The sequence below is a fragment of the Canis lupus genome, chromosome 28 (assembly GCF_048164855.1).
Source record: "Canis lupus baileyi chromosome 28, mCanLup2.hap1, whole genome shotgun sequence".
NCBI lineage: Eukaryota > Metazoa > Chordata > Mammalia > Carnivora > Canidae > Canis > Canis lupus.
Window position 1 is genome coordinate 39,178,379 of NC_132865.1, and position 21,177 is coordinate 39,199,555.

The window sequence follows — 21,177 nt, forward strand, 5'->3', positions numbered from 1 at the left end:
AATATTATTTTAGTGTGACACAAATATAGTTCATAAGAAATTAAAACTAGGAAATGCAATTAGCTCTGTCTAACTTATTCTGATTTATGCCTTTCAGTGAAATTTTGCCACTAAAATCTCAAAGTGATTTTATTCTTTTGTTCCTGAGGAATATTCCAAAGTATACAGAAATGTGTGGTTTTGCTCTTCTGTTCTCCTAAATATTCTCTCCTTTGCTTATTAATGGCATTAATATAGTTGATTTATATGATGGTGGTTTATATGATGAATTTAGATTTACCTTTGCTTCAATCTGCTTAGTATCTGGATTCTGAAACAAAAATTTGATTTTGCTCTTGCCATCATCTGAAGAACCTTTAAGCTGAGAAAACTTATACCTCCAAAGTATAGCCTAAAGGGTAAAAAAAAGAAACACACAAGTCAGCACAATTAATATCTACATTCAACCAAGAAAGTCTTCTTTTACCTGGTAAAAGTTAATCATATTAAATTAGTACTATATCCCAGTATTAAAAAGTAAATTAAAATGTATTTACCAAAGGCTGTAATTTAGTATTCAAAATATCTTTTAGTTTCCAGAAATAACTTCAGTATCCATGAAATAATTATTTCAAAATATATATGCAAATAAATCAATTTGAATATCCTGCTTATATATTATCATGAAACCAAAACAAACTCAGTTAAAGCATATGTCTGTTAGTAATAAGCAAAGACATTTATTATTTCTTTCTTTTTTCTATCAATAGAAGTGATAAAGTGATTTTGAATTGATAATTCTGTAGATATTCTATAGTACTTTCTTTTAAAGCTCAAACTAATAGTCTATAGCTTTATCAGGTTAAAAGACCAGCCTGAGTAAATAATTATGACAAAAATTTATATGGTATCCTCATGAGACCAAACTAGAATAAGCATTTTACAGAACTAGTCCATTAATCCATAATATCTTAGTGAATAGGTTTATTTGACTAAAAGCCATCTTCCAATATTGCAGGGGCAAGTTTAGATAATATGAAATTTATGTTAAGAGCCAAACATTCCTTACAACATGACTAGGCACTTACTGTTTGAATATATAGTGACATGGAATTCCAATGACAAGTCCAAATACTTTTGTGAGGGTATCCATTTTTTTATTGTAGAGAAAAATTAAGAAGCTGGTACAAAGAATTCTTATCAAACAGGTTACTCAATTTTAATATCTCATAAAATCTGGTACATCATCACAATTAATGAACTAGTATTGGCACATTATTATTTAGTAGGGTCCATCATTTATGCAGTTTTTCTTAGTTTTAACTTAATGCCTTTTTCTGGTACAGAACTATACCCAGGACACCACATTACTTTTATTTTTTTGTGTCTTAAGCTCTACTTGTCTGTGACAGTTTCTCAGATCCTTCTCAGACTGTCCTTCACAACTTGAAAAGTACTGGTCAGGTATTTGACCCTACTGGAATTTGTCTGAAGTATTTCTCATAACTAGATTAGTTAAAGATTTTCTAGAATGTTGAGAATTTAGCAAAGCCACTGCATGGTGTTGTTGCCTCAGCATCCATTTAGTCTGGCCAAGTAACCTGTAGAACCTTAAACTGACATTAGCCCCCTTGTGCAAGTGCATGAGCTAGAGAGCAGTCACAGTCACAAACATGTAAGTTCCTGATAAGACTCCTCAACAGTCCTTCTCATCAATAGAATCTCTTGTCTCCCAGGGTCTGTGTGCCTTGTGCATCACTTAGATAAGAACCCCATGCAGCTTACCAAAACCTTGCTCTTTGAGTATGAATTGACCAGTCCAGTCTTAGCTCAGGAGTTTAAAACAGCAAGCACTCCACCTATGCACCCTAAAAAAGGCATGTGCCCCAGGTCCTGTCTCACTGTGTTATGCTTTGACCACCCCATGTGGCTTCTGAAGGCATGTCATGTCCTTCTTCCAGAACCTGTGAATAATAAACTCCTGTATTTCAATTTCTCTTGTGGTCTGTTGTGGAACTGTGGATCACCATCTGGCATCCTGTGCTTTACTTAACAAATGTTAACAAAGTCAGAACACTCAAATTCTGTCATTGTTTAATACACTTGGGGCTTTGATGCTTGCTGCTTATAATTTTTATAATTGTTAAATTTTCTTTTTGAACTAATCCTTTTATCAGTATATAACACTCGTCTTTGTCTCCTGTAATAGTAACACAAAATCCATTCTTTTTTTTTTTTTAAGGCTTATTTATTTGAGAGAGAGGAGGGATGGAGGGATAGAATAAGTAAGTAGGGTTGGGACAGAGGGAAAGAAGCACACTCCCCAGTAAGTGTGGAGACTGATGCTGGGCTCAATCTCCTGACCCTGAGATTATTACCCTGACATCATGACCTGAGCCAAAATCAAGAGTCAGACACTTAACTGAATGAGCCACCCTGGCGCCCTGAAATAAAATATATTCTTATACTGGCTTAGCCACCTGCTCTTATTTGGTAATTATTTGTATGGAATATCTTCTCATGTCATTTTTATTTTAACCCACTTTAATCTTTAGATCTAAAGTTAGCCTCTTGTAGACAGCATATACTTGGAGCATATTCTTTAAATCTATTTTGTCCTGAAGAGAAAATGGTAGTTATTGCTTAATGATAACAGAGTTTCTATCTGGGGTGATGACAAGTTTTGAAAACAGCGTGAGTCATTTAACGCCACCAAACCGTATGCATAAAAGTGGCTAAAATAGAAAATTTTATATTATTTTAACACGATAGAGACAAAGTTTAAAAAGTCATTCTGGAAACAATGTATCTCCAAAATCAACTCAAGATAAATGTTAATTAAAAAGTTCACACTTTAAAAGGTATAATGAAATAGCAAAATCATAAATTCCTTAAAAATAAGGATGACAAAACTATCAATAATAATGACACATAATGCATTTATACAGAATGTTATTGACTGTTTATCTACTTATTCACCAAACATTTTGGGGAAATGGCTGCTATATATTACGCATTTTGCTTTTGCTTTCATGAGACTATACAATTTATAAAGAAGCAATATCTACATTTAAATTGTCTAAATGTTTCTTTAGATCTGTTAATATACAGAATTCTCTAACAATAAAATTACCTGGGACTACTAACTTTCTGGAAAAAAAAAATACGAGTTAAACTTTTATTTCATAAGTTCCTCTAAGTAAAATTCCTTACATTTTAAAAAGTGAAATAATTTAAACAAGCCAGATTATAGGAAAAGTACATAATGTAAGTGAATATTGAATAACTTCAAAAAGAGGGAGTCCCAGACTTAGAAGTAACAAAAAATTATATAGTCATAGGTACAAGTAATGTATATTTACCAAAATGAAAAGAAAAGCAATAAACTTAGTGGCATGTAGAATATACGGTATAGTGTAAGGAAAATACTAAACATATAATAAATAAAAAGGCAAAGAATATTATGCAGAAGTCATTCCAAAAAATGGAAAAACAAATATTATTTTAATAAATATATGTTCAATTTTACTAGAAATAGAGTGTAATAATAAAATGACTTAGCTTTCTCCAAATATTTAGTAAAGATAACTGAAATGATAATAACTAAAGCTAGCAAGGTTATGTTGAAACAAATATTGCATAAAATTGCTAGCAACAGTGTAAATTCTTTAGGATAATAATTTTAATATGTATTTTAAACCTTTCAAATATTCATATTATTTGATTGAGAAATTCCATTTCTAAAAGTTAACTGTAAAGAAATAGGATGTATGAAAACAAAGGAAAGGGTTAAACACATTGTTAGTAAATATCAAAAATGGAAATTCTGAACATTTTGCTTAAAATAATGTTCATAAGAATCATATATTTACATAGAAAAATGCAAATAATATAATGGTAAGGAAGAACTTAAGGTCATGAAATTAGATGAGATACCCATATTAAAACAAAGTAGCTTGCAAAAGGCTGGAGGGAAAATGTCTGCAAAAAATAGCATCTTATGTAGCTCAGGGCCTGACATTAACCTACTATTGTGGTTTTGGAAAAAAAAAAACAAAACTATTTTTAGCTTGCTTAGCTATATAATGAAAGGCTTTGACATTCTCAAATTATAATTAAAAATTTGAGACAATATTTCATATTTAGTCATTACAGTGTAAAACTGGAATTTATCATTTCAACTAGATGATTTTTCAAGGGATAAAAATACTTTAAAAGCTCACTAATTTAAGTAAAGAGTGACAACAAACTTACTCTGGCTAAAGAAGGCATATTATAGACATATGAAGGAGGTTTGGAAACTGTTTGGAATATGGAGCATCAATCCTTGGCTGTGAGTGGAATACTTCAAAGATAATAAAGTAGTTAATGAATCTAATAATGATTGACTGAAAGATTTGTCAGTTAAGAGGTAATGATACAAAATTAATATAATAACAACTTGGTGACAGATGGTAGCTAGATTTATCATGGTAATCACACCCTAATGTACATGAATGTTGTATGCCTAAAACTAATATAATATTGTATGTCAACTGCACTAAACAACAATAGAAAACAATAGAAAAGGTAAATCAGTAGCAAAATAAAGCATGCACTTAACATACTTATCATTGTACCTGGAAATAGTATTCAATAAATGTTTAGAAGTGTTAAAACAAACAAAAGTAACACAGTAAACGAGAAAGAGTTAGAACAGGCTTGATAAACTGTGTGAATTGGTAATTCTCACAGAAATTCATTAAGGACAATTTGGAAGAATCTGAATCTGAATATATATATATATATTCAGAATATATATATATCTATATATAGATTCTATATATATAGAATCTATATATATATAGAATGAGATGAGAGTAATTATAAAGATTATATTATATTATAATTTTATATTATAAAAATTATAAAGATTACCTCCTCCCTGATCACCTATTTTTGGTGCACTCTTCCCCATACACTGACCTAATTTCCATTACTAGTAAGATATTAAGATCTTTTTCCCTATTATAATGCATATATCTCAGAAAAGGTAATGAATTTTTTTGACAACATAGTGAAATAAAAATAAATCCTGATCATAGTGCTATAAGTACTGGGATGTAACCAAATGTTAGACCTTATAAACCACATGACCTTGGACAAGATTCTTAATTAGAGTCTGAGTATATCCTTTTGTAAATTAGAAGTAGTGATACTTGACTATCCTACTTTAAAGTGTTACTGTGAAAATGGATGAGATGGTGATGTTCATGAAATTGCTTTGTAAATAGTAGGGTTTTTTTTTTTTTTTCCCTATTAGTTAAAATTAACTTAGTAGTTTTTCCAATAGACCTGTAGAATATGGCAAATTCTGATGTGAGAAGGCCCCCGAACACAAGTAGCAATAATAGTGATAATTCTGGGAGAATATGGAAGTAGATATGAGAACTTTCAGAAGACAAAGACTGCCTTCTTGACCTGTCTGTAGTCTTCTATGAAAAAAAAAAAAACTTATATTCAGTTTTAAAATTAAAAATTTATTTTATCTTAAACATAAGTCATAAAATACATTGCATTTTGAGGAAGCAAGTCCCAGTAAATGTCATAATGATTTCTCATTGCTATGAATGGTATATATTGCATAGACTCCTGATTCTACATTATACCAGATCTAGAAAATCTCCTCCCTCTCCATCTGCTCTATGACTTCCTTGTGTTTCTTCCTTTTTTTCTGCAATAAAGTTTTAGCATATAATGCTCCTAAATTCAGAGCAAAAAGGGTAGTGAGTAGTAGAAGAATAGAGTAGAAATAGGGGAAAAAGAAAGAATTTTTGATTGTGAGCGCTGAGACGCTTTCATTTATTTGTTTGTTTAAAACATATGTTAATTATATTTATATTTATTTATTCATTCACTCATTCATTCATTCATTTATTTATTTTTAAAGATTTTGTTTATTTATTCAAGAGAGACAGAGAGAGAGAGAGAGAGAGAGAGAGGCAGAGACACAGGCAGAGGGGGAAGCAGCTCCATGCAGGGAGCCTGACGTGGGACTTGATCCAGGATCTCCAGAATCATGCCCTTGGCTGGAGGCGGCGCTAAACCACTGAGCCACCTGGACTACCCCTTATTCATTTATTTAAACCTTTAATGACAGTATTTTTTGTCATGTTGCTTAATGCGTCCATCCAACTGTGCCCCTTCAGTATGTGATTAGCCTTCTCCATGGATCCACACTCAACAGAGAAAACCAAGTTTGTCTTTCACCACCTTCCTTTCCAGAGTCCTGATACATTGAAATACTGGCTGATATGGGAATATCACACCAGAATATTTTCCTGGTCAGCACAAATGGAACATGCAGGGTCCTTGCTTTATTACTTTATTAGTAACTTTATTAGTTAAGTGCACTTGGACAAGGAGTGCTAAAGACAGCTTCTTTCTTCAGGTGTCATGAGGTGAGGAGGTAAGTACTCATTATTTCCATGTTCATGAGCTGATTGATATACCAGAATGCATATTGCAATTTGTCTCCTGGTATCTGAGAAGAATAAAATTGTCAGGAAATTTGTTCGAGGGGTCATTGGGAAACAGGAAACTCTAGATCGTATATACATGAAAGATGCACAGGAAAAAGAGGTTAAGTGGGAGTTCTGTGGGGTTTTTAGACACCAATTTGAATAGATAGAGGTCTTATTTATTGTATGACTGAAATTCTTCCCTCAACTCATTTTGTAGCTGGTCCCTTCTCACCATCTAGGTCCCACTAGAACTATCAAGGCTTCAAAGAGCCTTTTCCTTTCAAACTATTAAAAGACCTTCTAAGGTCTTCAGTTTCTCAATACCTTGTTCATTTTCTCCCCAGACATAACTGTAGTCTGTGATCATCCTGTTCTCTCTTTACTGTAATGAAAGCTTCAAGTCTATAAGTAGTTGGTCTAACTAGCTCATTCCTTAACAGAGTGAGTAGCTGGTATACAGTTGACACAATGAACCTAACTTTTGTGAAATATATGCATTAAGACAGAGTAAATATTAAAAAAGAAAATTCCTTCTCATTCCTTTTATTATGTGGTTGTCATGTTATTGGAGAGGTGGGGAAAACATACTAAAATGAGAATTTCATTTAAAAGAAAACATAAAATTTCCAACCTTAGAACAGGCAGGACTCTAACGACCAGCAGGCAATAATTTCTCTGGATTTGGCAAGCCTGTGGTCTCTATCTTCTCTAGATAATTTTAACCAAAGGGATCTGTTTGGGGTTGGAAAATTCTTGCCACCAGTAATAAGCTTAATTTGTTGAACTTGATGGAGATCAAGTACAAAATGAGTAAGAAAAAGAAAAGAAAAGAAAACAAAATAAAAAAAAAAACTACTAACAATATATAAAGACATTTCTGAACATTTTTAAAATGTGGAATTTGATCCAAAGACTTCATTATAAATAATCACAGACTGATTTTCACTTGCCCAAGTTTTTCCATGGATGACTGCTTCTACTTGCTCCTGGAGAAAAAGGAGGTCAAACATGGTCAAATACATGGTGAGGTTCATTTGCACAATAAAGTCTGAGGACATTTTTAGAAATGAAACTCATCTAACTTACTTTAACCAGGTAGTTTTTCCCATGGAACACATTTCAAAAATCAATAAAAATTGCACTATAAAATATTTAATGCAACAAGGTATCTGAAATATCGTGTTGATTTATTAAAACATTTGTTTGATAATCAAAATCAGTGTTTAACTCAACATATTTTTTGATTATATGGAATGATAAATATAAAATGAATGTGGCATTTTGAACATGCATTAAATATTTTTAAGTGTAGACACATAAAAGCTGCAAGTTTTGATACATTTGAAGAAAGAACAACACAGTGAATCACAGCATTTTCGATACTGTAGTGATAAATTCATTGAAGATAGCCAAAACAAAAATAGGCAGTAAGAAAATATATAGGTAAAACTTATTGACCAAAGTGTTCTCTCAATTAAAGATTATGACCAAAAGTGTGCAAAGCAATTTTTTGCCTCTTACCTACGCGTTATAATTAATACATTTTATTTTAAACAATACAATACAGGCAAACATAAATGCTAAGAAAAAACCTTGGTTCAATGCCATTCGGGGTTTATAATTTAAGGTCATCGTTCTTAAACCAGAGCATAATCCTTATAAAATATGCTTACAAATGATGATTGAAGATGAAATGTTGAACTATTATCAAGCAGAGTATATCATACGAAGATAATGAGGCACATAGCATTAAGTCATATGATGGGTGAACACATGTACAGATCTTAAGTAATTTAAAAATACTTTGCTTAGTGCCTGGGAAGTATTCTGTGTGTCTGTTGTCCGTCAATGGACATCTTATTACAATGAACATAACATTGCTCTACGTAGGCCCTTTCATGCCTGCAAGAGTGATGCAACAGCCAGAGTATTTCCATTTTCCAGATAATACAATTAAAGAAACAGCATATCCATTCATAATATTTCACAGCTATTAAGTGGAAAACAAATCTAAGTACATCATTCTCCATGGTTCATACTCCTGCTTTTATCCCAAGCTGCATCTTTGATTTGCTAGAATTCTTTACCCAACTAAATAAAAATCACAGACCCATTTACTGAGCATGATCAGTAATAAACGAACTTTCATTGCAAATGCCTGACTCCTTTCTTAAAATAGAGGAAAGACCTAGAGTCCCATTTAGTGTAGGACACTAAACCAAGGAAGGTAATTTGCTGATTTTCTCAGATAGTGTATTCTGAGTCATTGTTTCTTCTTTATAATACTTTGCTAGGGGATCCCTGGGTGACACAGCGGTTTGGCGCCTGCCTTTGGCCCAGGGCACGATCCTGGAGACCCGGGATCGAATCCCACGTCGGGCTCCCGGTGCATGGAGCCTGCTTCTCCCTCTGCCTGTGTATCTACCTCTCTCTCTCTCTCAATCTGTGACTATCATAAATAAATAAAAACTAAAAAAAAGATACTTTGCTAGTTTAACATTTTCCCCCTCCAAGTCAAAAGCTTTGCATAAGGTATTCATTTGTTTAAGACCAATTGCTAGAATTGACTTAAAATTTGGAAACTTAGTGATTGAGAGAACGTTCTACATTTGTGTAATCCCTCAAAAAACAGGATTCAAAGCTGAACATAACTAAACAACTCAGGTTAGTGAATGAATTCATGTTTGTATAACATCAAGAATGTCTTAGATGCAGACTATTCAAAAGTATAATTCATTAATTACATATAAATGGAAAATGAAGATATGCAAATGATAATGAAAAACTGGCCTATTGAACAAAAAGAGACAAAACAGTCTCAAAAACAAACATTCTCAGTTTTCTTCTTCCAGTGTTTGCCAGCTTCAATTTTTCATGCCCCACAGAAAAATTTCTCTTAAAAAGAAAAAAGAAAACAACCTCTACATAAGAAGGTAATATAAGCATCATGTCATCTAACTTATGAGTAATAGATGTAGGATATTTTACAACACAGAGGGAAAAACACCAGAAAGAATAATCTATATGTATTACAAGGTGTTGCATAGATCATGTTAACAATTACAACAAACAATGCTTTGAAGCCAGGGTCTATTTTCACTCTTCCCATAACACCAAACACCTGGTACTTGGCATTTAATTCATGTTGGCCTAGCAATAACCACAAATACATTTTTTTTTCCTTGCAAATTGCCTTGATGGATCTTCTAGGGAAGCAGTCAATCAAACCTTCCATTCAGCCGTATTTTCATTTTGCATCATGCCACGACTTTGGCAAGAAGCCCAAGCATACATATTACCTCTTGCCTTCCTTCTGTCCACCCTCCCACACCTTTTTTAGTATTCTAAAAGTGAATCTTTTTCCTTCTCTTTTTTTGTGGATGAGCTAGGGGTCCTATTTGGTGGAAAACCAGAAGAAATTTTCTCTTTAAAACTATTTTTCTTAACATATCTTTATACTTCTCATCTGTTCTTCATTCGTGTAAAATTTATCCAACTTAAATGTCTTTGGGTCTAATTGCATTTTTTACTTCAGTTCTATACTAATTTTTAAATCTTTAAGTTTTAACAGTGATGAACAGAGAGGTAAAAACAGCAATATCGAAAGATCACAGAATTAGATGAAGGCTTATGGCTTTCATTTATTTCTTTAGGTGGTATTATATTCATCAAATATTCATTACTGGTCATTGAGTCAATTCTGTCTTTGAACTGTGCTTGAGTCTGGATCAGAGATTAGAGATAATACCTCCACCAGACTTAATTGTAATATATTATGATAAGTGCTATGCAGGGCTATGCCGGGCTATGCCTACAATTTTGTTATCAAAGAAGAGACATGTAAATCAGATGGGTGAAAGAAGGCTTTCTGGATGAAGATTTGCACTCATAGATGAATGTTAACTGTGGGAGTATTATGTCTAAAACCCTGGAACATGGAACATGGCTGAGTCATCAAACATTGCAGAAATACAGGAGATAATGCTAAATTGCAGACAGAAACCAGAACATAAAAGGCTTCTATATATGCTTACAAATACTGTCTTAAAAGCAGTAGGGAGCCACTAAAGTAATTTAACTAGAGAAACTGAAGACATGGCTGAATTTACATTTTAGAAGTATCATTAACCTAGCAATGTCGTGAAAGATGGGCCATAGAGGGATGCAACTCTATGTCTTTATAATGCTTTGGCTTCTTGCCACAGTATCTGAAAGTACCCAGTTGCAGATCTGTCTTTTTCACTAAACTGTAGACTTCCTTAACTGTAATTTCTAGTGTATATCAGTGGTCCAGGCATAGTTAATGCATAAAAAGAGTGTGTTCAATAAATAAATCAAAAAGGACTATTTAGGTAATATTGCAAAAATTCAAATGAGAAGGGATTACCCAAGTTAGCTAGCAAATATCTTCCAGATTTATTTAGAAGGAATTGTTGAGGAAGAGACAGGAGTATAGAAGACAATTCAGATTTCTTTTAATGACTAAGATAGGAATGCAAAGGACTCAGACCAAAATGGACAACAAAATTCAGTGCTGGACACAATGTGTTGAGATGTTTTTAACATGTAACCTTAGAGAGCAAGATGCTTATCTGAGCTGCAGTTAACAAAACAGAAATTCATTATCATTATCATCAGGCCAGCTCCTAAATTAAAGATTGGCTGGAACAGCCCAAACTCAGAATTATCTAACAAATATATCTCATTTAAATTTATTCCCTTGAATGGACTGTACATATAGGGATCAAGGTATATATATTTCCATCTCATAGATGGAATATTCAAAGAGGAGTATACAAACTTTCACTTTAAGAATTTATTTGGAATAATAGAACTAAAAAAATTTAAAAACCAGAAAAAGTATTTTAAAACTCAGACTTTGTGGGTTTTTTTGTAATAGCTTGAAGTCATCAATTTAGTAAGTTGATGTACACCGAGTACTTATTTTAATCATATCTACATAAAATTTTTCCAAAGAATAATCACAGTGTATGTGAGAAAGGATGTACTAACATGTTTCCACATGCTACTGGACATGGTATAGCTATTTGTTATTATTAACATACTAATTTTGAGAACCTTATACGTCACATACATAATATGAAAGGCAAGAAAATTTGGTTTTCTTGGTATGAATTTCTCAAATCCTTAGGGCTTTGTTTTTGTTTTGTTTATTGTTGTTGCTTTTTTTGTGGCAACATGATAGAATTCAGCCATACTTTTAGTTAATATTTCCAATCCTCTATACAAATGAACTCTTTTCTAGTTAATTTTTTTTAACATATGCACACAGTTGCCAGCTCAATGGATAGTAACAGCTCTAGAGAGTAAAAGAAAGGTGTTTCCAGGGGATCCCTGGGTGGCTCAGCGGTTTAGCGCCTGCTTTCGGCTCAGGGCATGATCCTGGAGTCCAGGAATTGAGTCCTGCATCGGGCTCACTGTATGGAGCCTGCTTCTCCCTCTGCCTGTGTCTCTGCCTCTCTCTCTGTGTCTCTTATGAATAATAAATAAAATATTAAAAAAGAAAAAGAAAGAAAGGAGTTTCCTGAGAGGCTACATCCAAGGTAATGTGTCTGTGCAATTTTATAAGACTTTACAGTTTCATCTCCTACAGGTTGCTACGCTGGCAGAAATGAAGCATGTTATTACAGAACTGCTAAATTAATACATAAGTATCTGCATATCTTTATTTTGAGACAGCACCATTCTTCACATTAACTAATTTGATTTCTAATATTTAATTTAGAACTTTATTGGCATGGACCAATCATTTATTCTTTTTCTCCCTGAGTATAAAAAAAATAAAAATCCCAAGATTCAAATAAATTTTTATTTCTAGGAATTGATAGTTTACTTTTTTAAAAAATCGTATTGAGTTTTTAATTTTAATCCCTATAGTTTACTTTTTTTTAAGATTTATTTATTCAGAGAGAGAGAGAGAGAGGCAGAGACACAGGCAGAGGGAGAAGCAGGCTCCATGCAGGGAACCTGACGTGGGACTCGATCCGGGTCTCCAGGATCACACCCTGGGCTGCAGGCGGCGCTAAACCACTGCGCCACTGGGGCTGCCCCCTGTAGTTTATTTTTGATTCAAATGTCAAAGTCATCACTTGGGAAACTATTGCCTTAATTAAATTAGCAACATAATGAATTACCTTGGGATGCACATTCTTTCTTTTTTTGCATTGAAACATTTTGGTTTAAGTAAAAGGGCCATACAATATTGCAAGCAGTTGAAGAGAGTCTGTACTACTCAAGGTTAGAGAGGGCATATGTAAGTTTAATGCTTAAATGGATATACGTAGGATGGGATGTATGGAAGATCGCCCCTAGAGCCTAAATTGTATTTACCTGATGAATTTGTAATAATTTCCTATCTCAGTTGACTGGTGAATAAAGCTTGCCTGCCAGAAATTTGTATTAGAGACCACGAAGTCTCTCAAGATAAAAGTCATTCTGAGATGAGTAAAAGCAGTTACACAGTATTGCATGGTACAGGGAAAAGCTGTTCAGAACTACACCTTGGCATTTTAAGTTCCCAATATACATTGTTTACCGTATCTGAATCCCATGGTGTATCACAGGACACCGAAGTGTGTTTTTCCAAGAAATGTAGAAAAGTCACTTAACCCATGTAAAATACATAGCACCAGAAAAGAAAGTATCCTTCTCATTTTTACACTGAACGTAATAACCACACAGTGACTTCTCCATGGCTACTTTCATAAAAATAACTCAACAGAGGTCCTGCAAATCCACTCCTTTTCCAGTGTATTTCTTTTTTCCCTACACAGTTGCTCGGGTGAGAAGCTTCAGTGCTGTAGTTAGCTCTACCCTCTCTCTCTAAGCACTACTGACAGTGCATCCTTATTATGACTCGATTCCCTGCTGCTGTGCATCCTCAAAGCCTACTGTAATAATCCCCACTCTTCTTCTTCTCCAAAGCATTCTCCACAAGGGTGTCGGAGTCATTATGCATCATATTACTAAAATAAAATCTGTTAGTGGATTTCCATGGACCTCGGAACTAGGGGAATTTCATCCCCAATCTGCATCCTCCCTGTACCCAGGCCTATTGCAGTGTAACTTTGAGGTGCTCTCCCGTGTAACTGGTCTTTATCTTTGGTTGTGGCCTTGCGCTGTCACCAGTTCCAGCCACAGAGGCTAAAGAAGACTTGCCTATTAAGGCTTGTTCTCTTTTGCCTTTGTCATCTACAGGAAAAGGATGTGCCAGGACTAATGTCCCAGTTCTGAGAAGAATGAGGAACTAGAGGTGAGTCAAATCACAATGCTTGAAGGAACCATCCAAACTGCAGAATCACAAAGGAGCCCTATAAGATCAGTAATCTGATCCCATAGTTGTGAAAACAAACAAACAAACATTTGCTGCTGTGAGACAGTGAGTGTTGCCATTGTGTGTTACATGGTAATTTTGTGGCCACAGCTCACCAAGGCGACTGCCAAATCTTTACTGTGAAGACCAAGGCTCCTTATTATTTGGTGCCTTACCCCTTTGGACCACTGCATCCCCTCTTTCTCCTGCTCCTGCCACACTGAAGCTGTCAGTCATATCACATCTCAGGGTGTTCACATAAGCCGCTACATCAGCCTCCATTGTGTGGCTTGTTAGTCACTCATGACTTGCCTGTTTTCAGGTGAAATGTAATTTTCTCCGAGTACCATCAATAGGTCCTTACCCTACGTTATATGCTTCTGGGCCACCCTGAATCCCCTCTGCTGAAAGCCATTAAGCTTATGACTACTTGCTTAATGTCTGTCTTCTCTACTAGGTGCCATGAAAACGGACCTTCATGAAAGCAGAGACTCACAAGAACTGGAATGTAGTGGATATATGTGTTGACTGATTGATTCAAAATTCTAGAAAACACAGTGCCACCGTGACATTTTGAGAATGGCAGCACAGTAGTGAGATGGTGCTGGTGCTGGTGCCCTGCAGTGGGCAGAACTACCCAAGCAGTGTGGGAGAAATATAAGTATCCACCTCTTATGAAGGCTCACCATGTGCCACTCACTGTGCAACACTCTCCATATACTTTTTATTTAAATTTTACAATAATCCTATGAGGAAGATGTCCTTTGCATATCTGTTTTAGAGGTGAGGAAAGTAGGCTACAGCAGCTATGAGATTTGCAAAGGTCCTGCAGGTGTTAAGGATGAAAGGGAGCTCAGTGATGAATTCAAGAGAATTTGAAATAGGAAGATGGATCCCTGGGATTAGATAAAAAGACAAGGTCTGTGGTTGAGATAAAACCCACTGAAAGATGGGCTGGTCAGAAATAATGCTTAAGGACTTCAGAATCCATATTTGACAATTTACTATGTTTTTATCTTTCAAAAATATATCTCATTTAATTTTAGAATAATGCTGCAAGATAGACACACACAACTATTATTATTTTCATTTACTATGTGATAGTTACAGAGGTTAATATATTATATCAGCAAAAAATTTCATAAAAACCAAAACTGATGATTGAAGGAAGGAAAGACAATCTAAAATACAGTGAGAAAAGTTTTAAGGCAGAGATTTTTAACAATGAAAAAAATTAATCCAGAGAAAATAAAATATATCAAAAGCCTCAGAAAGGAATTAAAATTTAAAATTTTAAAAGGGTGAGGAAGAGGAGAAAAAAGAAAATGGAAAAAGTATATAAAGCATACTAGGCAAAGAATTTTTGACTCTTACCTGTTTTTGTACTTTATGTACTTTGAATTATAAATATAGGCAATAAAGTATGTGTTAGTTCCCACATTACTTTATCCTGTCTTTATATTACAAGAAATAAATGAAAAACCCAGGATTTTATTATTGTGTTGCATCTGGCTAATATACTGCTGGCATGAAAACTTGGGTTAATATCTCTCTTTTGAACATTTCCTTTAGGGCTATCTTTTAAATGCTTGAGGGTTAAAAAAAATTTACCTGATGGATTGTTTCCCTAAATGTCTGAGTTTGTTTTGCAATAAATGCAATGTTCTTCATTCTCCTAAAAGCAAAGAAGAAATAATTTCTCTGAAGAAGAATGTAAAAATTCCATGAAATAGAATTTGATGTCTTTGTCCATGTTTGGGGGCTGTAAGTTACACAATTGGGGAAGCAAAATGATTGAAAGATAGTATAAAAAGAAAAAATGCTAAGGTTTATATGAATATTGTAATTACATAATAGCATATATATATATATATATTTCAGATTTCTACTTATGTAGGAGACATTTCAAGAAAACATTCATTTTAATAATTTCAAGCTTTCCTTTTGGGCTTTTAATATCTACCTTTGATATGAAATAGTTGAAATATTAGAGAAAAACAGCATAAACAGAAAAAATAAAGGTTTAATTCTATTTTGAGAGGTTTGACCCATAGAATTCATATTATAGTTATAATTATATAAATGCATTTTAGAAAAAGTCAAACATATAATGAAATGTGTGTGTGTGTAAATGAAGACCATATATCTTTAGGAGAAACAATAGCTCAAAGTGCCTTAAAATTAGTGACCTTCAAATTATCCAGTATATATCAAAGACTCTTGAAAATTAAAAGTGTAAATAGAGATCATTTCCACTTCCTTTCAAATATTACCATGAAACACTGTAGAAACCAGAGTGTACTTAAAGGTATAAATGGATTATGGAGATTAAGATACTTCAGGAATTAATAAATTAACAATGAACTTAATTCTGAAGCATGATTCTTTGGGAAGAGAAAGTCCTCTAATTTTATACAGAACATTTCTAAACCAAGAAGGAAGTGATTTCAATTAGGGTGACATTGTCTTTTACTACACAGAATTTAAGTTCCTAAAATGTAGGTCACCAGGCATACATGTGAGTCTTATAAATTTCCTCCAGATAATGTTTTCAAACTATAATAAAGTTAGTAATGAGTACAAGAAGGAAATATAAAATCATTATAGTAGCTTTTAAAATATGACAGAGCTAATCCACTAGAATGTCACTGGGTAGTAAATGTCCAGGGGAGGGCCAATTTTGCAAATTCAGAACCCGGCTTTGCCCGGGTTTTCTCCATCTCAGTCATCTGCTGTTCTGTTGGGTTTGTGCCGCCAAACACATTTCTGATCATTTCCTTCCTGGGTCTCAAACCCTTCAAAGGTTCTTCTATTCTCAGGATCAAATGCAAATTCCTTACTAGGTTCCCTTTCATAATCTGGCTTTTTGGCTGCCCACAAACTTGATCTCTCATCTTGTCTGATCTCAAATTCAATATTTTTCCTTACTTATAGATATTTGTCTGGATAATCTTACTTTTCATATTTCAATTTCCAGGAAGCCTTCCTTGAGGACCCAAGATTGGTGTGTGTGTGTGTGTGTGTGTGTGTGTGCGTGTATTTATATCCCTACTGTATCTTTCAATAAAAAGCAAATATCAGTAACTATATATTAACAAATGTTACTGCTGAAGTCTCTGTTTTTATAGGGAATGTCTTAATGGATATAAGTAATTAATACATATATGTATATTTAAAGGGATATAATGACAATGAATCTCCTTTTGGCTATGGGAATCATTAGTACTGCAATATCATACTTTGACATATTAATAATAAAACCTTTTCTAATGCTCAAAAGTGTATATTTTAATAAGGATGAAGATTACAAAGAATAAGCTGAGCTGTTCTCTACGGCAACAAACTTCTATGAGGGAATCTTGCCAACAACACTAAGGTAAACAGAAGAATGTATAGCCTCTTGCTATGTTGCCAATGTAAAGTGAAGTATGGAAAATACAGTACTATTAATGTGTCTTGTACTGTCTGGAAAATACAGAGAAATAGTTTTCCCTGCAGAGTTTCAGGCACAAGGGACAAGTAACAAGAACTAGCTTGACATTCCCAGACCTCACTGCTTCAAAACTTGTAGCAGGCTAGTGTAAACTAAGGTCATGATGACTCTCTTCCCTACCATGAGAGTCTCTGATATGGTCTTCTAATTTAATTTTTCCTTATTGTTTATTTTATTTTTAAAAATATCTTGCACAAAATGATAAATATGGTTGCTTTTTTTTTTTTTTAATATCAAGGTAGCAATTCTCCCCTTTGCCAAGGTACTGATGGTGCAGAACTTGCTTTAAATCGAGCTCAATTAACTACTCCATACACCATCCTCCCCTTTCTTGGAATCTGTACTTTATCATAAGACCTTTGGTTTGCTTCCAGTCACTTCAAAGCTGGAGGACCTGATCAAGATGCAGTGCAGACAGACAAAATGTGAACAGCTAAAGGGTTTCCTTGTATGGCTTCTATGGCCTTCCCAAAACCAAACATTTAAAAAATCTGCTGGACATATATTCTTAAGGATTCTTTCCACATGCATACCAAATAGAGAAAATAACTTAATATTACTTAATTGTTTTGATAAAATATTGGAACAAAACATGTTTTAATTTATATATAACAATTATAGCTTTTTTTATTAATTTAAAAATAACTTTTGGGCTCATTCCATGGAGTAAGGCCGCCTTCTTGCAGTAAGACCAGCTCAGTGGTTTGCCCAGTACTCTTCTGGTGTTTGTCTGGTGTCCTGACATCATTATTAATAGTTCCCTATTATTGTGCAAGTGTCACAGTTTCAGTGATGAATACTCTGTTCATCATAAGCAGACAAAGTCTTTCCCTCCTTCCCAATTCTCAGATGGCCTTGAAGTTAGGAACTTCTAATAACAATCAGAAAATAGGAAGATGGTGATTACCACTCCTGCATCAAGCTTGTAGTGACTAAAATCTCATTCTTGCTAAATGATATGCCCTAGATGACACTATAACAATTTGCTTAGGGTTAGCTGGCCACTCATTCCTTCCCAGCACACCCAGGCAAGGAATACCTGAAATTTCATATAGAACATCCACTCCTGGATTTTCTCCCTGAGCACACAAAGAGATGAAACAGGACCCTGACATGGATTTGTTATTATACTATCCTTAAAGAAAAACTCTTAAATTCAAGCATTCAGAAATGTGTTTAGATGAATTTTATTTCTTTCCCTCTCATTTGGGAGGTATGATTCTTTCATCTTCATGTGATAGTTTGGTGACAATTATAGCTGTGATATTTTCTTTATAAAATCACTATTTTTTTTCTAACCACTTTATTTTTTTAAGATTTTTTATTTATTCAACAGAGAAATAGCACAAGCAGGGGGAGCAGCAGAGGGAGAGGGAGAGGCAGACTCCCCATTGAGCAGAAAGACCTTTGTGGGGCTCAATCCCAGGACCCTGGGATCATGACCAGTACCCAAGGAAGACATTTAGCTGACTGAGCCACCCAGGTGACCTCACTTTAATTATTTTTGAAGTTATTTATTACATTGATTTAATGAATGAAATTGAGTAATAATTAAATTAAATTGTGTTAAATTAATTTAATACTCATGAGCCTAACCTGAGTTGAATGAATATTTTATTTAAAAGAAAGTCTTTGGTCATAAGAAAAGCTTATGGCAGTCTCATTTGAAAATCATCAAAAGAGCCATGGCACTGGAAATTCCATACGTAGAAAAGTATTCTTTTGGCATTATGCAAAGGCAATGTGCTGGATAGTTAAATCAATCTGACCAGCATATGCATGCAATTTAATTTCACTATGTCAAAAAAAAAAAAAAAAAAGGCCATTTTTAAATAATGTGAGTTTTTATGTGACAATCTCAATTGCTGAGTCATGAAAAATGGTAAGATCTTCAGACATCAACCCACATCATAGTTGGCTGTGAGCTGCAGGACTGCACCATGGACTTCCATCATTCCCAAGATCCAAACCCTTTCCCTTTCTGTACACTGCCTTTCTCATACACTTATATCATTATCTTGTATTTGTCTTTGAAAATTTTGTACAATGCTTAATTTTTAAGTTACATATAAGTTTCCTGGTAAGGAATTACTCATTAATCCTTAAAATTAGTGGGAAGAAACATGGATTTATTCCTTGGGCCATACTTTGATAAAGGGAAAAGTGGAGTGGATCTGAGGTATTGATGTGCCATGGGAGGGAAAAGAATGTCCTCCACGGGGAACAGAGCCACAAGTCAGAAACTGTAGCAGTGACTCCAGTACTGGGAGGAAATTAGTGATGGCTAAGAGATAGTTGTGTTTTAAGGTTTCTTATATTTGACCAACTGAGAAGATTCTGTTTATCATTCAATATACATCAATCTCAGAGAAAGATCCTTTGTGGAAAAGGAACCCAATCAGATAGTACAAGACCTTACTAAGTCCAGTAAGGGTTGACAAGGGTAATACTCCCTGGCTAGAAATTCTAAACCCCAAATTCCCCATACCATAATTCTAACATATTACCTGTAAAACTAAACTAAACTCTGAAAAATGTTTTCCCTGTTTGGATATTAGAGATATTGGTGCAGAAAAATAAGAAATAAAAACCACTTAGTTTAAACAAATTTGGAGAGAAAAAAATTGGGAGAAAAAAATTTCCCCTTAATTAAATTTTTGGTAAAAGAGAATATATAATATATATTATGCATATATTATAAATTGTAATGTATATATATTACACATATATTTTCACTTTCTATAGTTATAATATTTTGTGGAAATGTATGTTTTATTAAAAATTCAAACTTTTGTTTTTCTATAAACAAAATAAAGCATGATTTATTTTCTATTAACAAAAATGAGGATCTTACATTTGATACATAATAACCAATTAAAATGTTGACAGGAGTTAGAAATTATTTTTGAATCATTCTTAATTTACACTGTCTGCAGCACATCTTTCAGAGCTGACCTGAACACATTACCTTTGTTGCAGCATCAAAGCAGATAAATCCTGTGCTAAAGTCAATGGTGAGTCCCATGAGATGACTTTCTAACACACATGCATAGGTCTTGCACTAGACAGAACAGAAAATACTGTTACTTTTCATGTGCTTTATTCAATATCAGTATTAATAGCCAACATTTATCAAAGAATGATAGCTCCTGTAGTAAATTGTTTATGCAATAGCTAACTTAATATCAGCAATAACTTTATAAGATACATAGTATTATTGATGTCTTAATGTTGACAAAACAAGCTGAATAATTTTTCACCTACCAAGGGGTATGCAAAACCACATTTCCAATCCTGCTCCATGGAAACTTGTCTTTACCTTGTGCTACACTGACACCCTTTACTATATTGGCAATACTGGTATAAAAATGTTTAAGTGTAGGCAAGATTATGTTACGTTGTTATATTCTGTAGCTAAATATCATTGCATTTTCATTAAACCAAAAGTGAATTCTTAAAGGTTAAGATTTCAATTCTTCAAGACTTCAATTCTTGGTATATCAATTTCATGGATATTATTAAAAGAGAACTCTCAGGCACACAAACACAGATTCAGTAACCAAGCTAAAACATATAAGAATATCTTTACCTTAAGAATCTCTCATATAATTTTCATCCATGTGGCACAAGCTGTTTCCCAAAGACACTAACCAGTTGCTTGTTATTTGTATAAACCTACTGATTCTTCAAAAATCAACAATGGCTTTTCACACTGAGATCAATTTAAATTATAATTTTACTTATATGAATATTTTGGAAAGACTACTAAAATAAAGATACTGAAATTTAACAATAACAAATATGAAATAAAAACTCAGGACTTATATGCCACATAATGCATTTATATGTCCACAGGCCAATTTTATTTC

The 21,177-nt window shown here is 33.7% G+C and overlaps 1 protein-coding gene across 5 annotated transcripts in view; it reads right to left on the bottom strand.

Annotated features, from left to right (window-relative positions):
* SNTG1 (syntrophin gamma 1) overlaps positions 1-21,177 on the bottom strand; it is an 814,835-nt gene that overhangs the window by 33,936 nt on the left and 759,722 nt on the right. For 4 of the 5 annotated variants that reach the window (XM_072804669.1, XM_072804667.1, XM_072804668.1 and 1 more), the window contains 2 exons: positions 20,277-20,369; positions 281-391 (listed from right to left, as the gene is read on the bottom strand). In XM_072804669.1, the coding sequence (XP_072660770.1) occupies positions 281-391; positions 20,277-20,369 (204 nt within the window). Of the gene's footprint in view, positions 1-279; positions 392-15,426; positions 15,491-20,276; positions 20,370-21,177 lie in introns of those variants that run through there. The other variant, XM_072804671.1, reaches the window with a different exon arrangement.